General features: G+C 36.4%; 1 protein-coding gene across 1 annotated transcript; it reads left to right on the top strand.

The window, feature by feature from the left end:
* The first annotated feature begins 9,444 nt into the window (after positions 1 to 9,444).
* Positions 9,445 to 13,009, top strand: LOC131303133 (uncharacterized). The gene is made up of 3 exons (XM_058329925.1): positions 9,445 to 9,625; positions 11,647 to 12,455; positions 12,822 to 13,009. Exons 2-3 carry the CDS (start codon positions 11,669 to 11,671, stop codon positions 13,007 to 13,009), a joined length of 975 nt encoding a protein of 324 aa, XP_058185908.1. The 5' UTR covers positions 9,445 to 9,625; positions 11,647 to 11,668.
* The last annotated feature ends 4,055 nt before the right edge of the window (positions 13,010 to 17,064 follow it).

Raw genomic sequence — 17,064 nt, forward strand, 5'->3', positions numbered from 1 at the left:
TCCTGCTGCTTGCTATCTGTAATGTAAGAGAGGTGGTTGGGTTGGATTATTCTATTGGGTGATTTATCACTCACGGATACGTCTGTATCCTGGCAAATTGTTTGCTTCGGCGATCAATTTGCTAGAGGGCGCAGGATTCACCGGAGATGATTTGAAGATGTTGCAGTTCAACACGGAGAGAATATCAGGAACGAAGATCGAGTATGTTTCGGATTTGTATCAAGCTTAGAGTCAGCTCTGAAATTAATGTATTTTGAATCAACAAATTTATCTTGTGACTGTAATAGTTAAACTTTATTTTGAAAAATTATATTTATTTAGCAAATTTTTTTAAAATTTTATTTTATTTTACTTCCGAAAAGTCGGGGCGTTACACTTTCACTATTGACAAAAAAACACCTAAACTTAGCATTCCGTTAGCAATTAGGCCTCTGCCGTTCAATTCCGTCTAGTCCTAACGGATGGAGCTAACGGAAGGCGTTAATTTTTTATTATTTTTTACTTTTTACATTCAAAAATTACTTTTAACTCTTTTTTTTATTGGTAAATAAATATGCAATAAAGTTTTTTTTTTATTATTATTTATTGAAAATTACTTTAATCCTATTTTTTATTTTCAAATTTTACCCTTCCACAACCACCCCCCCCCCCCCCTCTTTTTTCTTATTAGAATCGACTCCACACCACCAATTAATCCCACAACCAACCGCCAAAGCCTTAGCCACAATTTCAAAAATTCAAAAGTTCTTTTAACCTCCTCTTTGTAACATTTTCTTTTTTTTTTATTACTTTTACTTCCAAAAATTACTTTTAACTCATTCTTTTTTTAGTCATAAATAACTATGCAATAAAGTTCTTTTTTCCTTACTCTTTTCCAAAAATTATTCACCCCCATTTTTTAACTATTTACGAAAATTATTTTAACACCCCCTTGCTTCCGCGCACCCCGCCCTATTTTTTTTTTTTTTGTTACTTTCAAATTTAACCCCACAACCAACTGATAGAGGAATTTTGGGTTTCTCCAAACTGATCGGTGGAGAGAAGAGGGGGAAGGATTTTCATCAGGGGAGAGGGAGAGAGAGAGAGAGAGAGAGAGAGAGAGAGAGAGAGAGAGAGAGAGAGAGAGAGAGAGAGTATTTGAAAGTAAAAATGGGTCTTAAAGTTATTATTATAAATAGTAAAGATTAGAGTTAAAGTAATTTTTTGATAAATAGTAAGAAAAAAACTTTATATCATATTTATTTACTACAAAAAATAAAGAGTAAAAACAAGAATGCTAAAAAAAAGGAGGTTAAAAGTAATTTTGAATTTCTGAAATTAGAGCTAGAGCTTTGGCAGTTGATTGGTGGAGTGGGGTTAAAGTTCTAAAAAAAAAGAGGGAGAGAGAGAGAGAAGGGGAAAGGTAAAATTTGAAAGTAACAAAAAAGATGGTGGTTAAAGTTATTTTTGTAAATAGTAAAAAATAGAGTTAAAGTAATTTTTGATAAATAGTAAGAAAAAAAAGAACTTTATTGCATATTTATTTACCAATAAAAAAAGTGTTAAAAGTAATTTTTGAATGTAAAAAGTAAAAATAAATAAAAAGTTAACGCCTTCCGTTAGCTCCATCCGTTAGGACTAGATGGAATTAGACGGCAGGGGCCTAGTTGCTAACGAAATGCTAAGTTTAGGTGTTTTTTTGTCAATAGTAAAAGTCCAGGTGTTTTTTTGCAAGTTGTCAGAAAGTTCAGAGGTTTTTTTGAAATTTTCCCTAACCATAATGCAAAGTTTAATGTACAAACCCAAATGAAATTAAGTAGTAGCAACTAGCAAATAAATTGAATAAGACAATAAGTAGAAATAAACGAGATCGGACATCCCTAATGCCAAGTTAAAAGTTCATCTCCTTCCTTTAACTCTTCTCCTCCATACCCTTCCAAAACTTGATCTCCATTATTTTAATACTATACATTTTAGGCCTCCAAAGACGCCGATGACGCCGCCAAGACTGCCGAGACCGCCAAGGCCGCTGCCAAACACCGCCAAACCTCTCTGGGTGCCAAATCAAACGCCAAGGGGTATTGGCGTGACGGCAAGGCACCTCCAAGCACTTAGGCAGCCGCCATTTAGAACACTGCCTCTACCCCATTTTAGGATGTCTCACAATAACAGTTCACTTTGATGGGCGGAAGAAAAAAGTGTCTAAATTTTCAAATCTTAACCTCCACAAATTACAAAAGTAATCTTAAAAGTGTAAACTTAGGGGGCAATGTTGGAAATCAAAAATCCAACTTTATAAGGGACGTGCATTAAAAGTGAGTATGTTGTGCTAAAAGAGACCAACATTAAGGGCCAGAGTTAGTTGCATACTGCAGATTTCTCTGCTTGCAGCAATTGCTATGGAGTCTCTCTCTCTCTCTCTCTCTCTCTCTCTCTCTCTCTCGGTACAGCTCTCTTTGTTTTGTTTTTTGGGTAAATTACAAGAACCACCTCCAAGGTTTCTAAAAATTACAAATTGCTCCCTCACATTTCGGAAATTACAAAATATCCCATGTCGCTCTGCCATAAAAGGTTTAAAAAAGGCCAAATAAACGAAATAAACACCGATACAAAGACAAGGAAGCCTCACCTGATCTGTCACCCGAGGTCGGATTGAAGCAAGGGATCAATTACCTAAACTTATCCCTTGTCGTGGTGCAGCCGCTAGGAAATTTGACGGTAACTATCTGACATTATAAAATCCTAATTATAATAGTCCAAACAATATTTTTTTAACTTATGGAAGGCCAATTTCACATTTCTGCAATATTTTCATAAGCCACAAAAAAACAGTGTGGTCTATTATAATTAAGATTTGATGATGTCAGATGAACTCTGTTAAATTTTCTAGCGGATACACCAACAACAAGAGAGTGATTTGTTATGCGATAGGAATATTTTGTAATTTTTCAAACATAAGGAGGCAATCTATAATTTTTAGAAATCTCAAGATGGTTTTTTATAATTTACCCCTCTTTGTGTAAGTAACTCTATAAAGTACTTCGGACACCACCACTTGGTGCTTCAATACATTTTTTCACCAACATTTTATGGGGTCCACACTTTATTCATCACATATTGAACCTCACAAAAATATGCGATAAATAAAGTGTTGCAACTCTACATGATGGAACCCGGCCAAGACCACCGAATGAATTTCATTGCTTATCACTATCAAATGAAATAGTTTATTTTGGTCACTCTAAAAATTCATCTGGGAGGCTTAGCCAAAATAAAAATAAAAATTCATTAGGGTGAGTTTTTCAACAGGGCTAAAGGGGTTAGAAGAGTAGAGTTTTAGTCCCAACAAACACGGATTTTGAGACGGATTATTCTTTTCACATACATCAATTTTTGGAGCTAAAGGGCCTTTTCTCGTAAACAAAGTACCCGCGCCAATAAACTCAGCTTATTTTGAGAAACTCACCCTTATCATTGTCAAATGGCAATTTTCTCTTTGAAAAATAGATATGTAGACAGATTACTTCACAAAATCGTCAGCAAATATGTTTCAAGTCAATCTCTCCGTTTTTCTTGTTACTTATCACTAGCAGATATTCAAAATGACAACTTTTTTTTTTTTCTTTTGTCTTGGTTCTTATCACTATCACTATCTTCGGCAGAACTAGTTCAAGGAAAGAACTAAAATTTAAGGAACTATAATATATATATATCGGAACGGTTCAAGGGACATCCTAAAAAAATACCCAAAAAAACACCCATAATCTCAATCTCATAGTTTCCGATCAAATTTTTATGATCCGAACCGTTCAATGTGTGCAGAATGTGATTTTAAGAGTGCTAGCGGGAAATTAGAAAATAAAATGACCGGCAAAGGTTTGATTTGAGCAGTTTTTATTTGAACCGTTCATTAAAAAACTGTTCGGATCAAGTCCTTTGCGGTCATTTTTTTTGCTGATTTCTCATGAGGTACTCTTAAAATCACGTTCTGATCACATTGAGCGGTTCAAATCATCAAAATTTGATCGGAAACTATGAGGTGTTTTTTTAGGTATTTTTTTGGGTGTCTCCGGAACCGCCCCGTATATATATATATATATAAAGGGGCCGTCAGCAATTTCATATTGGATCTGGCTTCTCTACAGTCAACTGCAAAGAAGCGTGTGCAGTTCATTCCGAACCGTTCATCTTGATAATCAATGGTTCAGATTTGCTGAAACTTTTACCAGTAAAAATATATTCTTGCCGGTAAAAATATAAAAATAAATTTGAACAATTAAAAATATCATTCAACGGTTGCGATCACTTGAACAGTACCTCTGCGGTCCAAAACCAGATTCTTTCATATTTTCTTACTTCACTTTCGTTTATTTACTAGTACTATGTTGACGTGGTACCTAACCTATTAAGCTAAAAGTTGACCAATACTCTTTGATAACACCTAAACTTTGAAAATAGAAGTAAATGTTGATTGCATCTTTAACCAATCCAAATCACCTCTCCATAGAGGGATTGGATCCAGTCCAATTTGTTCAGATTAGTTAGGTCCATTTACTTCACTTTCGCTTATTTACTAGTACAATTTTGACGTGGTGCCTAACCTATTAAGCTAAAAGTTGAACATTACTCCTTGATAACAAAACTTTATAAATAGAAGTAAATGCTGATTGCATCTTTAACCAATCCAAATCGCCCTTTCCATAGAGGGATTGGATCCGGTCCAATTTGTTCAGATGAGTTAGGTCCATTTACTTCACTTTCGCTTATTTACTAGTACAATTTTGACATGGTACCTAGCCTATTAAGCTAAAAGTTGAACAATACTCCTTGATAACAAAACTTTATAAATAGAAGTAAATGCTGATTGCATCTTTAACCAATCCAAATCGCCCTCTCCATAGAGGGATTGGATCCAGTCCAATTTGTTCAGATCAGTTAGGTCCATTTACTTCACTTTCGTTTATTTACTAGTACAATTTTGACGTGGTACCTAACCTATTAAGCTAAAAGTTGACCAATACTCTCTAATAACAAAACTTTGTAAATAGAAGTAAATGCTGATTGCATCTTTAACCAATCCAAATCGCCATCTTCATAGAGGGATTGGATCCAGTCCAATTTGTTCAAATCAGTTAGGTCCATTTGTTGTATTTGAGCCGTCCAAAAGTGTTTTGGACGGCTCAAATTTGTTCGGATTTATTTTTATTACAAAACACCCAAAACAGGATCTGAACAAACTGAACTGGATCCTTCCCTCGATAGATCGAATCTCAATTGAACAGCCCCATGCAGTGACGGCTCTCGATTAAAGTCATATGCTCCAAATTATAGAGGGTTCTATTTTGGTACCACCTACAGTATAAAATTCTAAAGCAAAATTATACATAATGAGATAAAAGAGATGAATATTATCAGATTTTTTTTGTTTTGTTTACTGTGTACAAGTTAAATTGTACGAACGGTCAATGTGTCAAAATAAATTTTTCCAAGCTAGAAGATGCTTTCAAAGATGAAGAGGCTTTCGGTAAGCAGAAAGTCTGCTTGCACAGCAAAGGCTGCACAGCAGCTGTGCACAGACCAGTTTTGCGTCCGTCTCGGGTCTCGCAAAGATGATCAGATCTGTTCATTTTGTTCAAAGTACTTCGTTTATGGTCCCTGTAAAAAATCACCTCAATCCGATATCGGGAAGGGTGTTTACGAATCATCTAAATTTTGAAGCAAAGTTAGATGATTCGTAAACACCCTTCCCGATATCGGATTGTGGTGATTTTTTACAGGGACCATAAACGAAGTATTTTGAACAAAATGAGCGGCTCCGATCATCTTTGCGAGACCCGAAACGGGCGCAAAACTGGTCTGTGCACGGCTGCTGTGCAGCCTTTGCTGTGCAAGTAGCAGCGTTGTTCGGTAAGAAAGCTGCTTTTTTTCCCCTCTAACACAGCACCCCCCAAACCCCACCACTCCCTTCCCGTTTTAACCCCCCAACTTCTTCTTTCCAATTTTTATTCTTCTTTTTTTCTTTCCTTTTTTTTTCTCTATTACCCCCTCCCATTCTTTCCTTCCGATTGTTTTTTTTTCCTTTTTTCCTTATATATATGTATATATATTAAAAAATATAGTTTAAAAAATAAATGTTTCAATTTTCAATCCGTTTGAACCGGTACAAAAATGTTATTTTTCCAAACATTTCATCCTAAATAGTCGTAGTAAATTTTTTAATATACTTATTTTTTTAACTATTTTTTAATATATAAACGGTGTAAAAAATAAGTGTTTCAATTTTCAATCCATGTTACTAATCAAACTATTATTTCTTACATTTAAAAAATTTGTTCTTTCTTTCTTACACAATAGGTTCAAGTCTAATTCTAGATTTTGTAAAGTAATTGAGAGAAAAAAAAAATGTTTCAATTGGTCATGTTTATCCGACTATTTTTTCTCTCCTTTTTTTCTCCTTTATAGATTAAAAAATATAGTTACAAAAATAAGTGTTCCAATTTTCAATCCGTTTGAACCGGTGCAAAGTTGTTATTTTTCTGATTATTTTATCTTAAATGGTCGTAATAAATTTTTTACTTCAAGGCCTTTCAATGGACATCCTAAGAGAGTCTTGGAACTAAATAATAAGTTTTAGGGTGTTTTGTTGAAAGGCCTTAAAAAGATATGAGTAATTAAATAAAGAAATAAATTTAAATAATATGATCAGAATAAAAAAATCTTCAGACCCGTTCAAACGCATTAAAAATTGAAGCACTTAATTTTTTAACAATATTTTTTAATATATATAAACAGTCTCAAAAAATTAAGTGCTTAAATTTTCATTCCGTTTGAATCGGTGCAAAAATCTTGTCAATATAATCAGAATAACAAGATCTTTGCACCGAGCCGGTTTCGGCTCCAGTACTATGCTATTAGAATGCCACGTGGAAGTATCGTAGTAGCACCCAATAATTTCCCCCGTTCGGACAAAGAATACACCATACAGATATTCCCATCCCTGTCAACCTCCGACCCCACCGTCTCTCTCTCTCTCTCTCTCTCTCTCTCTGAGGGAGCAGAGGGAGCAGACAAAACAAATAGAGAACCCCCCAAAAAAGAGCACTGCTATCCGCATCGATGGATAGCACACCGAACTGTACCGATGGTCGCGTCGGGTCATTTTTGATTATCAGACAAGTCGATTTGAGCTGTTCAAAAATTTTTAAAAAAAAACGAGAAGGTCCACACGAGAATCAACGATATTCGATGTGTGTAGGGTGCTTGATCCTAACATCCTATTTTTCATGTATATATTTATAACGGTTCGGATTGGCCGTCCGGTGGCCAGAGATAGCCCAGTGCGGCCGTCGGTACAGTTTCAGTATGCTATCCGTCGGTACGGATAGCACTACTCTTATGCCCATGGATGTGAATTCCATAAAATAGTGAATTCTACAAAGGGGTGTGAATAGTGCAGACGAGGCATGAATTATTAGATATGAATGGTGCAAAAAAAAAAAAAAAAGTGTACTGGAGGAGAATTCACACATTTCAATTCTTGGGAGTGAAAATTATTGGTGTGAATTTTTGGGCTAAAATTTTTTGGAGATATGAATTCTTGATGTGAATTTTTGAGAGTTTGAATTCTTGGAGGTGTAAATTCTGCAAAAGGACAAATATGTAAAGACACATTTAAAAAGGGTTTGCATGAGACAACACTTACAAAAAGGGATTTGCATAGAACCCAAACAAAAAATAGGACCGACTAGGAATTTTCCAAAAAATAAATCTTTTAGGTCAAACAAATTATTATTAGGCTAACAAAATTGGACCTCCAAAAAAATTAACATAAGGCGTGAACCCAACATTCTCTCCATTTCCGACTTATGTGGAAAGATCGATCAAACCTAACAAAGTTCAAAATTTTTCATGTTTAATTTGTGTGAATCTTTTCATATCTGAAGAATTATCATCCGGGTGGATCTTTTCAAGTTACAACAACTTCATGTCAAACGTATTCCGTATCCAATGATATCTATGATCTCTAGAATAACAAGTAGAATTCTTGCTAAATGCGTTTCACTTTGGCTATCACAAAAGATTGTAACCTGCCTAACTTTTGCAAGAATTTCTTCAACCACAACAATTATTTATGGAACTCTCAATTTGTTTTTTGCAAGAATTTCTTTAACCACAACAATTATTTATGGAACTCTCAATATAAAACAAATATAAAACAAATGGATGATGGTAGGACAAAGATCCCACAGATTACCTTTTCAGACATTAAGGAAAGCAGAAAGTCTACACACACATACAATCTGTGCACAGATTGTGCACAGATTTTGTTGTGGGGCCCACCACGGGTCCCACACAAATCATCCGAGCCGTTCATTAAATGTAAAATATTTTTTCAAAGGTCCGCGTAAAAAATAATCTCAATCCGATATCTATAGATGCTCGATCCAATCGTATAACTTTCATTATCCGAAAATCTGAATGAAAAGTTAGATGGTTGGATAAAGCACTTATAGGTATTGGATTGAGCTTATTTTTTACGGGGACCCTTGAAAAAATGTTTTACATTTAATGAACGGCTTGGATGATTTGTGTGGGACCCGTGGTGGGCCCTACAATAAAATCTGTGCACGATCTGTGCACAGATTGCTGTGTATGTAGCACAGTTCTAAGGAAAGAGAGAGAGGTGGAAGACTTGCTTAGGCTCCGTTCTGGGGACCTTTTTAAAAAATAAGTACTTATTTTGTCACTTCTCATTCAAAAATAAGAAGAGTCATTCCAAAAAATTCAAATAAAAAGTTCCTTTCACATTTTCAAACTCAAAAATAATGTAAATGAAAAAAAAAATTCAATTTTTTTGCACTGTATTAAAGATCTTAGTGAGATCTATTAAACAAGATCCATAGTGGTAGGAAAATTATTTGCGTAAACACATAATTTTTGAGCTTGAAGTTGCCTTATACAAAAAATAAGACTGTTACTATGATAATGGGCGCCGGCGGAGGGAAATTGTACCGGCTGCCGCGCTAGGCTGTCTCCGGCCACCGGACGACCGATCCGAGCAGTCCAAAAATTCTATAAAAAAAAACCGAGGGGGCTTTGCGCGGGAATCAACGGCATCCGAGGTGTGTAGGGTGCTTGATCCGAGCACCCCTTTTCCGTGTATATATGATCAAACACCATACACGGAAAAGGGGTGCTCGATCCCACACCTCGGATGTCATTGATTCTCATGTTGGCCCCCTCGTTTTTTTTTTATAGAATTTTTGGACGGCTCGGATCGGCCGTCCTGTGGCCGGAGACAGCCCGGCACGGCCGCCGGTACGATTTCCCTCCCCGGCCGGCCGATACCTATATAAATTCTTCCAGAATAAGTACCAATCTTTTTATTTTTCTGAACAAGCTTTCTTATTACACAAAAAATAAGTTCTTATTGTATTTCTGGAACACAGTCTTAGAGAGAGAGAGAGAGAGGGAGAGAGGGAGAGGGAGATGGAAGACTTGATTATTGACCTCCAATTATTTTATTGAGGGCATTGACGAACTTTGCTCTAGCCCGAGCTGAGTTCCCTGAGCAGAGGAGGAGAAACTCTCACCCAAATTCAAGAACAGATCTCAAATTACTCAAGACCAAGACAGCTGAAATCAGGTAATGCCCACGCTCCAGGTCTTTCAGCTCCATCTTAACAATGTTTAGGCTTGCAAATTCTGCATCTACTAAGATTAGGTAAAATGCTGTTTGTGGGTTGCCTCTCGGGGAGAGAGAGAGAGCGCGCGCTTATTCATCTTCAGACTGTGCTAATCTGTTACAGTACATCTCCACTCAGGACCGGCCTTAATATTTGGGTTGTCCAAGTCCGACCCAAAGTTTGATTGTCCACGTACCATTTAGCGGGGGTGAGCAAAAAATCCGTCAAACAATGAATCCAATCCAAACCAATCCAAACCGAAAAGATTTGGTTCGATTTTTTAGTAGTATGATTTGGTCATGGTTTAAAAAAATTAGAAACCACGTTATATGGTTTGGTTTATGGATTCATGTTCACGGTTATGATTCCAAACCAATCCGACCGTACAATACATACATACATATATATATATATATATATATATAATTTCATTATATATATACAATTTAATTATGATTCACCAAATAAATATGGGAGCCTTAGTCAAATATTTTCCTAATTTATTGAGCCAATCTACCACAACATATTTAGTTTTCCTCCCTAGCCCTTATGCTACCTCATTTCAATTCAAAAATAATTTTAGGAATTATCTTTGGCCTTTTATTTGATTAAACTATCTTAAGATATTTAGTAATCGGTATTCTTAGTTGGTTCATTTTAGTGACTTGCCAGTATTTTATTTTTGTAGTCTAAAATTTGAGGCAATTGTTGGTATTTTACTCGTAATCAGTTGGTTGATGTTAGTGTGTTTTGGTAATTTGAATGGAATTGATTGTAACATAAGTTTTCTTGTAATTTTTTTAGTAATTTTAAGTACTTAAATATTTTTTGAAGATGATATCTTAGTTTAAAGTAAACTGTGGTTTAAAACCGAACTGTGGTTTAATGGTTTGGAATCTTTGGATTAGTTTGGTTCTATGTTTGTTATGGGTTCATTTGGTTCTCCAAATACATAATCCATATGTATTGGTTTGATTTTTGGTTTACTATAAAATCGAACCAATCCGAACCATGCTCATCCCTACTATTATCAGCATTATGTCATAAAAAATGAAACGACATACAAGTAAAAAAAAAAAAAATCAATGTTACATTGTGCTTCAACTTAAATTACATAAAAATAAAATAAAAACAAAATGTAACTCCGTTATATTACTTCATGGTTACCATAATCCTATTAAAAAAAAATTCTCCTTGCATTTCTTGGAGTAAAATCTTCAATTAAGTTATAGTACCTTTGGCTTATCCATGTACTCATTTTTAATTGAGATCATAGCCAATCCATTAAATCTCTCTGTGACATGTAATCCAAAGATAAATTTTTATGTGACTTCAACTAAGAAAAACTATTCTCCGCTAAAATAATTGTTTTTAGAAATTCCTTTTAGCAAAATAAGCCTACTATATAAGGTTAAAATTAAGTGAATACTGATATTTACCAATATAAACTGTTTAACGTCTATATCAATTATTAATTATAATCAAAAGGAATATGAAAGTAAAATAGTTTGACCAAAACAAAGTATATTACAACAAATTTTATTTACCAAATAAATCCTTTAACTTTTAATGGTAGAAGTCATATGAAAAAATAAAACGAAAAGAAGTAATAGTAGGAAGCTTAAGCAAATAAATAAATAAATAAGGGGATGTTCTCTGGAGAGACAAATAAGAAGGGGCTCTAATTTCGTTTCACCAAAAAAAAGAGAAAAAGAAGAAGGGGCTCTCTCTCCCTTGGGCTTATAAAAAATGAAAAAGGGGGACTGCCATACGTCGTGACTCGAACCTGCGCGAGTTCCATGGAACAATCAACATTTCCATTGGCCAAAGAACCTAACAATAATTGTAGTGGTAACTTAAATTTTTATTACATACTTGATGTTTTCCATCTAAATGGTTTGTTGGCTTCTTTTCTTGCAAATGACAACCAGAGATCGTGTTTTCATAGACAGATAAATATTTTAACATGCAAAAGCAACAGCAGGTGAAAGGAGTTCATTCAAATGTACAACTTTGAACATGGATCAACTAGAGGAGCTGATGAAGGAAGCAGCAGCAGCTATGCACCTGCTGCAATTACCACGGACCACACGTTGGAAGTTGTGACTGATGGTAGCATGGAACCTGAAAGAACTAAGCTATCTGAACGTCGAATAGAAAAAGTTCCATTGACAATGCGACAAGATGAAAAGACTAAGGGATACTTTGATCCTAAGGTGGTTTCAATCGGTCCATACCATCATGGAAAGGAAGAGCTCCAGATTGCAGAGAGGATCAAGCCTATTGTAGTGCAATTGTATATTAGGCGTAGCGGAAGGGAAATGGATGAATTTCGTAGGAATATTCGCGAGATAGTTGACGTTGCTAGAAGCTACTACCTTGAAGGATCAACAGAGAAATATTCCGACGAGGAATTTGTTGAGATTATGCTCCTCGACGGTTTGTTTGTTTTAGCTTTTTTTGAGAGTTATAATCCAAGTTACTGGGATCAAACAATTGGAAAGGAACTACAGAAATGCTTGGGCAATCATGCTTTATTCTTTCTGGGAGCTGATATATCCGAATTGATTGAGAATCAACTTCCATTTCAAGTTCTCGAGTTGTTGATGAGCTTAATGTCCAAAGACAACAATTTCGCTGAACTATTGGACAAAAACTGGGAGAATTTGGAGTCCAACGTGTCAAATCAACAAGATAAGAATGAACTCAAAAGGAAATTTGTTGGAGTTTTTCAAAATAAAAGGTTGCGGGAGGTTATTCGTGAAAAGGTGCGACACCTTTTCACATGGGGTATGACTTTACGTGAATAGTTATTACACCTATTAACTTAGGGTGTGACTATTAGAATGGGGTGTGATTGTTAGGAAGGGATGTGATACATAGAGGTGCCTCCATGAGGCATGACTCTTCCTAATTAATTATTTGCATGAAAGGGTGCCTACTAAAAGGCATGATCCTTTCTCATAATTAATTGTCTCCAAAAGACATACCCTTTCTAATGTGTGTTTACAAAAGACACAACCTTTCACGTAAGGGTGCCTATAAGTCTATAAATAGGCCATTGGTTAATTCATTTGACACACCAATAAAATATCCAGAAACTCTCCTGCTTCTCTGTCTCGTTGTTTTCTATACTGTTATTCCGTTATTCTGCAGAAACGGAATTAACAGTACTTGGTTCAATTGATTCTCATAGGCTCGGTATTCTGTCTGTCCTTCGTTTGTGCGGACGCAGGCAGAAGATCATTGATCGGGCTTCGTTTTATCCTCAGAACAGATTCGCTGTAACCCGGTGCACACCAATTGGTGGGGGCGAATACTGTTTTCGGAAAGCGACGACGTAACGTGACTCGAAGCGGTTTCCATCAGTTTGTTCAAGTTTCAGAAGGCTCCAGATTTTGAAGGTTCCAATTTTTGCACTAACAATCGAAAACAGTAATCCTACCATGGCTTCAAAATCGTTGCGAGCGTTGACACAAGATTTCGTGAAATTGGACAAGTTTGATGGCGGTAACTTCAGGCGTTGGCAAAAGAAGTTGCATTTTTTGCTTACGACTCTCAAAGTCGTGTATGTTCTCACCAACCCCTTTCCGGAGGAGAATGAAGATGAAACATTGGAGGAGGCTCGTGTGAGGAAGAAGTTTGAAAGTGATGACTACATTTGCAAGGGTCATATTCTGAATGCACTTTCGGATGCTTTGTTCGATGTGTATTCGGATACGGAGACTGCAAAGGAGATGTGGGATTCCTTGGAAGGGAGGTATTTGACTGAAGATGCAACAAGTAAGAAATTTCTGGTCAGTCAATTTATGAACTACAAAATGATTGATAACAAGTCTGTGATTGATCAGTTGCATGAAATTCAGCATATCTTAAATCAGTTTAAGGTTAAGAACATGAACATGGATGAATCGATCATAGTGTCGTCTGTGATTGATAAACTTCCTCCCTCCTGGAAAGAGTATAAGAAAACTCTTAAACACAAAACTGAAGATCTTACGCTGGAACAATTGGCTGTCCATCTTCGGGTGGAGGAAGAGTCAAAGCGTCAAGAAAAGGAGGAACTTGGAGATAATATCTCCAAGATCCATGTGGTTGAGGGAGGAAAGAGTACCAACAAGGGTAAAGGTAAACAGAAGCAGAAAGCCCGAAAGGGCGATGACCGTGGTGATGAACCAAAAGGGAAAAAACCAAAAGTTGTATGTTGGCGTTGCGGTCAGCCAGGGCACTTCAAGAAGGACTGCAAGTCCAACAAGAAGAATGATCCAGGGGCATCGAGTTCAAAGAATAACTTTGTGGCTGTAATATCCGAGATTAATGTTCTCGAGGATGCTGATAACTGGTGGATCGACTCAGGGGCTACAAAGCATGTGTGCAATGATAAGAGGTTCTTCACCGACTATGAATCGGTTGAAGATGGTACAATTCTTTACATGGGTAATTCATCAACTGTTCTTATCAAAGGCAAAGGAAAAGTGGACTTAGAGTTCACTTCTGGGAAGATTCTGACTCTGACTGATGTTTACTATGTACCAGAAGTTAGGAAAAACCTTGTATCTGGAAGCCTGCTTAATAAGCATGGTTTCAAGTTAGTGTTTGAGTCAGGCAAATTTGTTCTGTCTAAGAGTGGTACTTTTGTTGGGAAAGGCTATTTGTATGAGGGCATGTTCAAGCTTAACATTAATAACACAGTTGCTATTTCTGCTTACTTGATTGACTCTCTTTCTTTATGGCATAATCGGTTGGGGCATGTTAATACTAGGAAAATGGATACTATGGTTAAATTAGATTTGATACCTAAATATGATGTTGATATGGTTGATAAATGCAAAGTGTGTTCACTTACTAAAATAACCAGAGTTCCATTTCCTAAAATTGAAAGAACAACTACTCTGTTAGAACTTGTTCATAGTGATGTGTGTGACATGCATAGCACTCCAACTAGAGGAGGTAAGGAATATTTTGTAACTTTCATAGATGACTATTCCAAATATTGCTATGTGTATCTATTGCATTCAAAAGATGAAGTTCTTGAGAAGTTTATTGCTTTCAAAACCGAAGTTGAAAATCAATGTGGAACAAAGATAAAACGTTTAAGGTCTGATAGGGGTGGTGAATACCATTTTCTCGATTACTGTGAATCAGTTGGGATCATTCATGAGAAAACTGCACCATATACTCCACAGCAAAATGGAGTCGCTGAAAGAAAGAATCGGACTTTGACTGAGATGGTTAATGCTATGCTTAGTAATTCAGGATTAAGTAGTGGTATGTGGGGCGAAGCCATACTTACTGCTGCTTATATTTTGAATAGGGTGCCTCTCAAAAAGTCTAGTATAACTCCTTATGAGTTATGGAAAAGAAAGAAACCGAACCTAAGTTATTTCAAAACTTGGGGATGTAGAGCAATCATTAGATTGCCGAAACCCAAAAGGAAGAAGTTGGGTGAAAAAGGAATTGAATGCATATTCATTGGTTATGCTTTACTTAGTAAAGCATATCGGTTTCTGGTTTCTGAGCCAAATGATTCAGTTGGAGTAAACACCATTATTGAATCACGTGATGCAGTATTTTATGAGAATAGGTTCGTATCTATTCCAAAGGTGCCTAATCAAGAGAATGAGCCAGACTCTCTGGAGTCTGACATAGAGGCGGAACCTACGGAACATGACGGACTTAGGAGAAGCAAAAGGGCTCGAGTTGCTAAGTCATTTGGTCCTGACTTCATAGTTTATCTAGTTGAAGGAACTAGAGAGATTGCAGATAATCATTTCATGATTTCGCTTCATGTGGAATCGGATCCCTTGACCATCGGGGAGGCTATGAAATCACAAGATTATGCTTTCTGGAAAGAAGCAATCCAGGATGAAATGGATTCTATTATGGGTAATAATACCTGGGTTCTTGCTGATTTGCCTCCGGGTTCCAAAGCCATTGGCTGCAAATGGATTTTCAAGAAGAAAATGAGGGTCGATGGTACAATCGACAAGTTCAAGGCACGGTTGGTTGCCAAGGGCTTTACGCAAAAAGAAGGTATTGATTATTTCGATACTTATGCTCCGGTGGCAAGGATCTCTACAATTAGAGTACTAATTGCGTTGACTTCCATTTATAAACTTGAGATTCACCAAATGGATGTTAAGACTGCATTCCTAAATGGTGAGTTGGATGAAGAGATTTATATGGAGCAACCGGAGGGTTTTGTTGTGCAAGGTCAAGAACACAAAGTATGCAAACTTGTTAAGTCTCTTTACGGACTTAAACAAGCACCTAAACAGTGGCATGAAAAGTTTGATAAGGTGATTGTATCAAACGGGTTTAGGATACACCAGTCTGATAAATGTGTATATAGTAAATTTAGTGGTAATCAAGGTGTAATCATATGTTTGTACGTGGATGATATGCTTATCTTTGGGACTGATCTAGAAAGCATTCAAAGTACAAAGGATATCCTTTCATCTAGTTTTAGTATGAAGGATATGGGTGTTGCTGATGTAATTCTGGGAATCAGAATTAAGAGACAAAAAGGAAATTTAATCCTTAATCAGTCTCATTACATTGAGAAAGTTTTAAAGAAGTTTAATCACTTTGATTGCACGCCGATTTCTACACCATTTGATCCACATGTTAAGTTGTATCCTAATACTGGTAGAGCAATTTCACAACTAGAATATTCTAGAGTGATAGGAAGCTTGATGTATGCCATGACTTGCATGAGACCAGATATTGCATACGCAGTGGGGAAACTAAGTAGGTACACACATAATCCGAGCGATGTCCATTGGCACGCAGTTAATCGGGTATTGAGGTATCTAAAGAAAACTATAGACTATGGGATAGTTTATAGTGGTTATCCTTCGGTTCTAGAAGGATATTCTGATGCTAGTTGGATAGCCGAGAATGAAGATCACTTGTCAACAAGTGGATGGGTCTTCACACTTGGTGGAGGAGCAGTTTCTTGGGGATCTAAGAAACAAAGTCTCATTACAGACTCAACTATGGCAGCTGAGTTTGTAGCACTAGCAGCAGGGAGCAAAGAGGCAGAGTGGCTAAGAAGTATGTTGTGGGAGATACCCATGTGGCCAAAACCTATGCCACCTATATCTTTGCATTGTGATAGTCAGTCGACTCTATCACGGGCTTATAGCCAGGTGTATAATGGAAAGTCCAGGCATATAGGACTTCGACATAGCTATGTGAGGAACTTGATTACAGATGGGGTGATAACCATTGATTATGTAAAATCAAGTCAAAACTTGGCTGATCCTTTAACAAAAGGTCTTGCAAGGGATTTGATGTGGAGAACATCACAGGGGATGGGACTCAAGCCCATTGAAATCTAATCACTCTTGGTGGAAACTCGACTCAACGCTTGAATAACTTCAAGTCTTGGGTTCAA

Source organism: Rhododendron vialii, chromosome 10a (assembly GCF_030253575.1).
Source record: "Rhododendron vialii isolate Sample 1 chromosome 10a, ASM3025357v1".
Classification (NCBI taxonomy): Eukaryota; Viridiplantae; Streptophyta; class Magnoliopsida; order Ericales; family Ericaceae; genus Rhododendron; species Rhododendron vialii.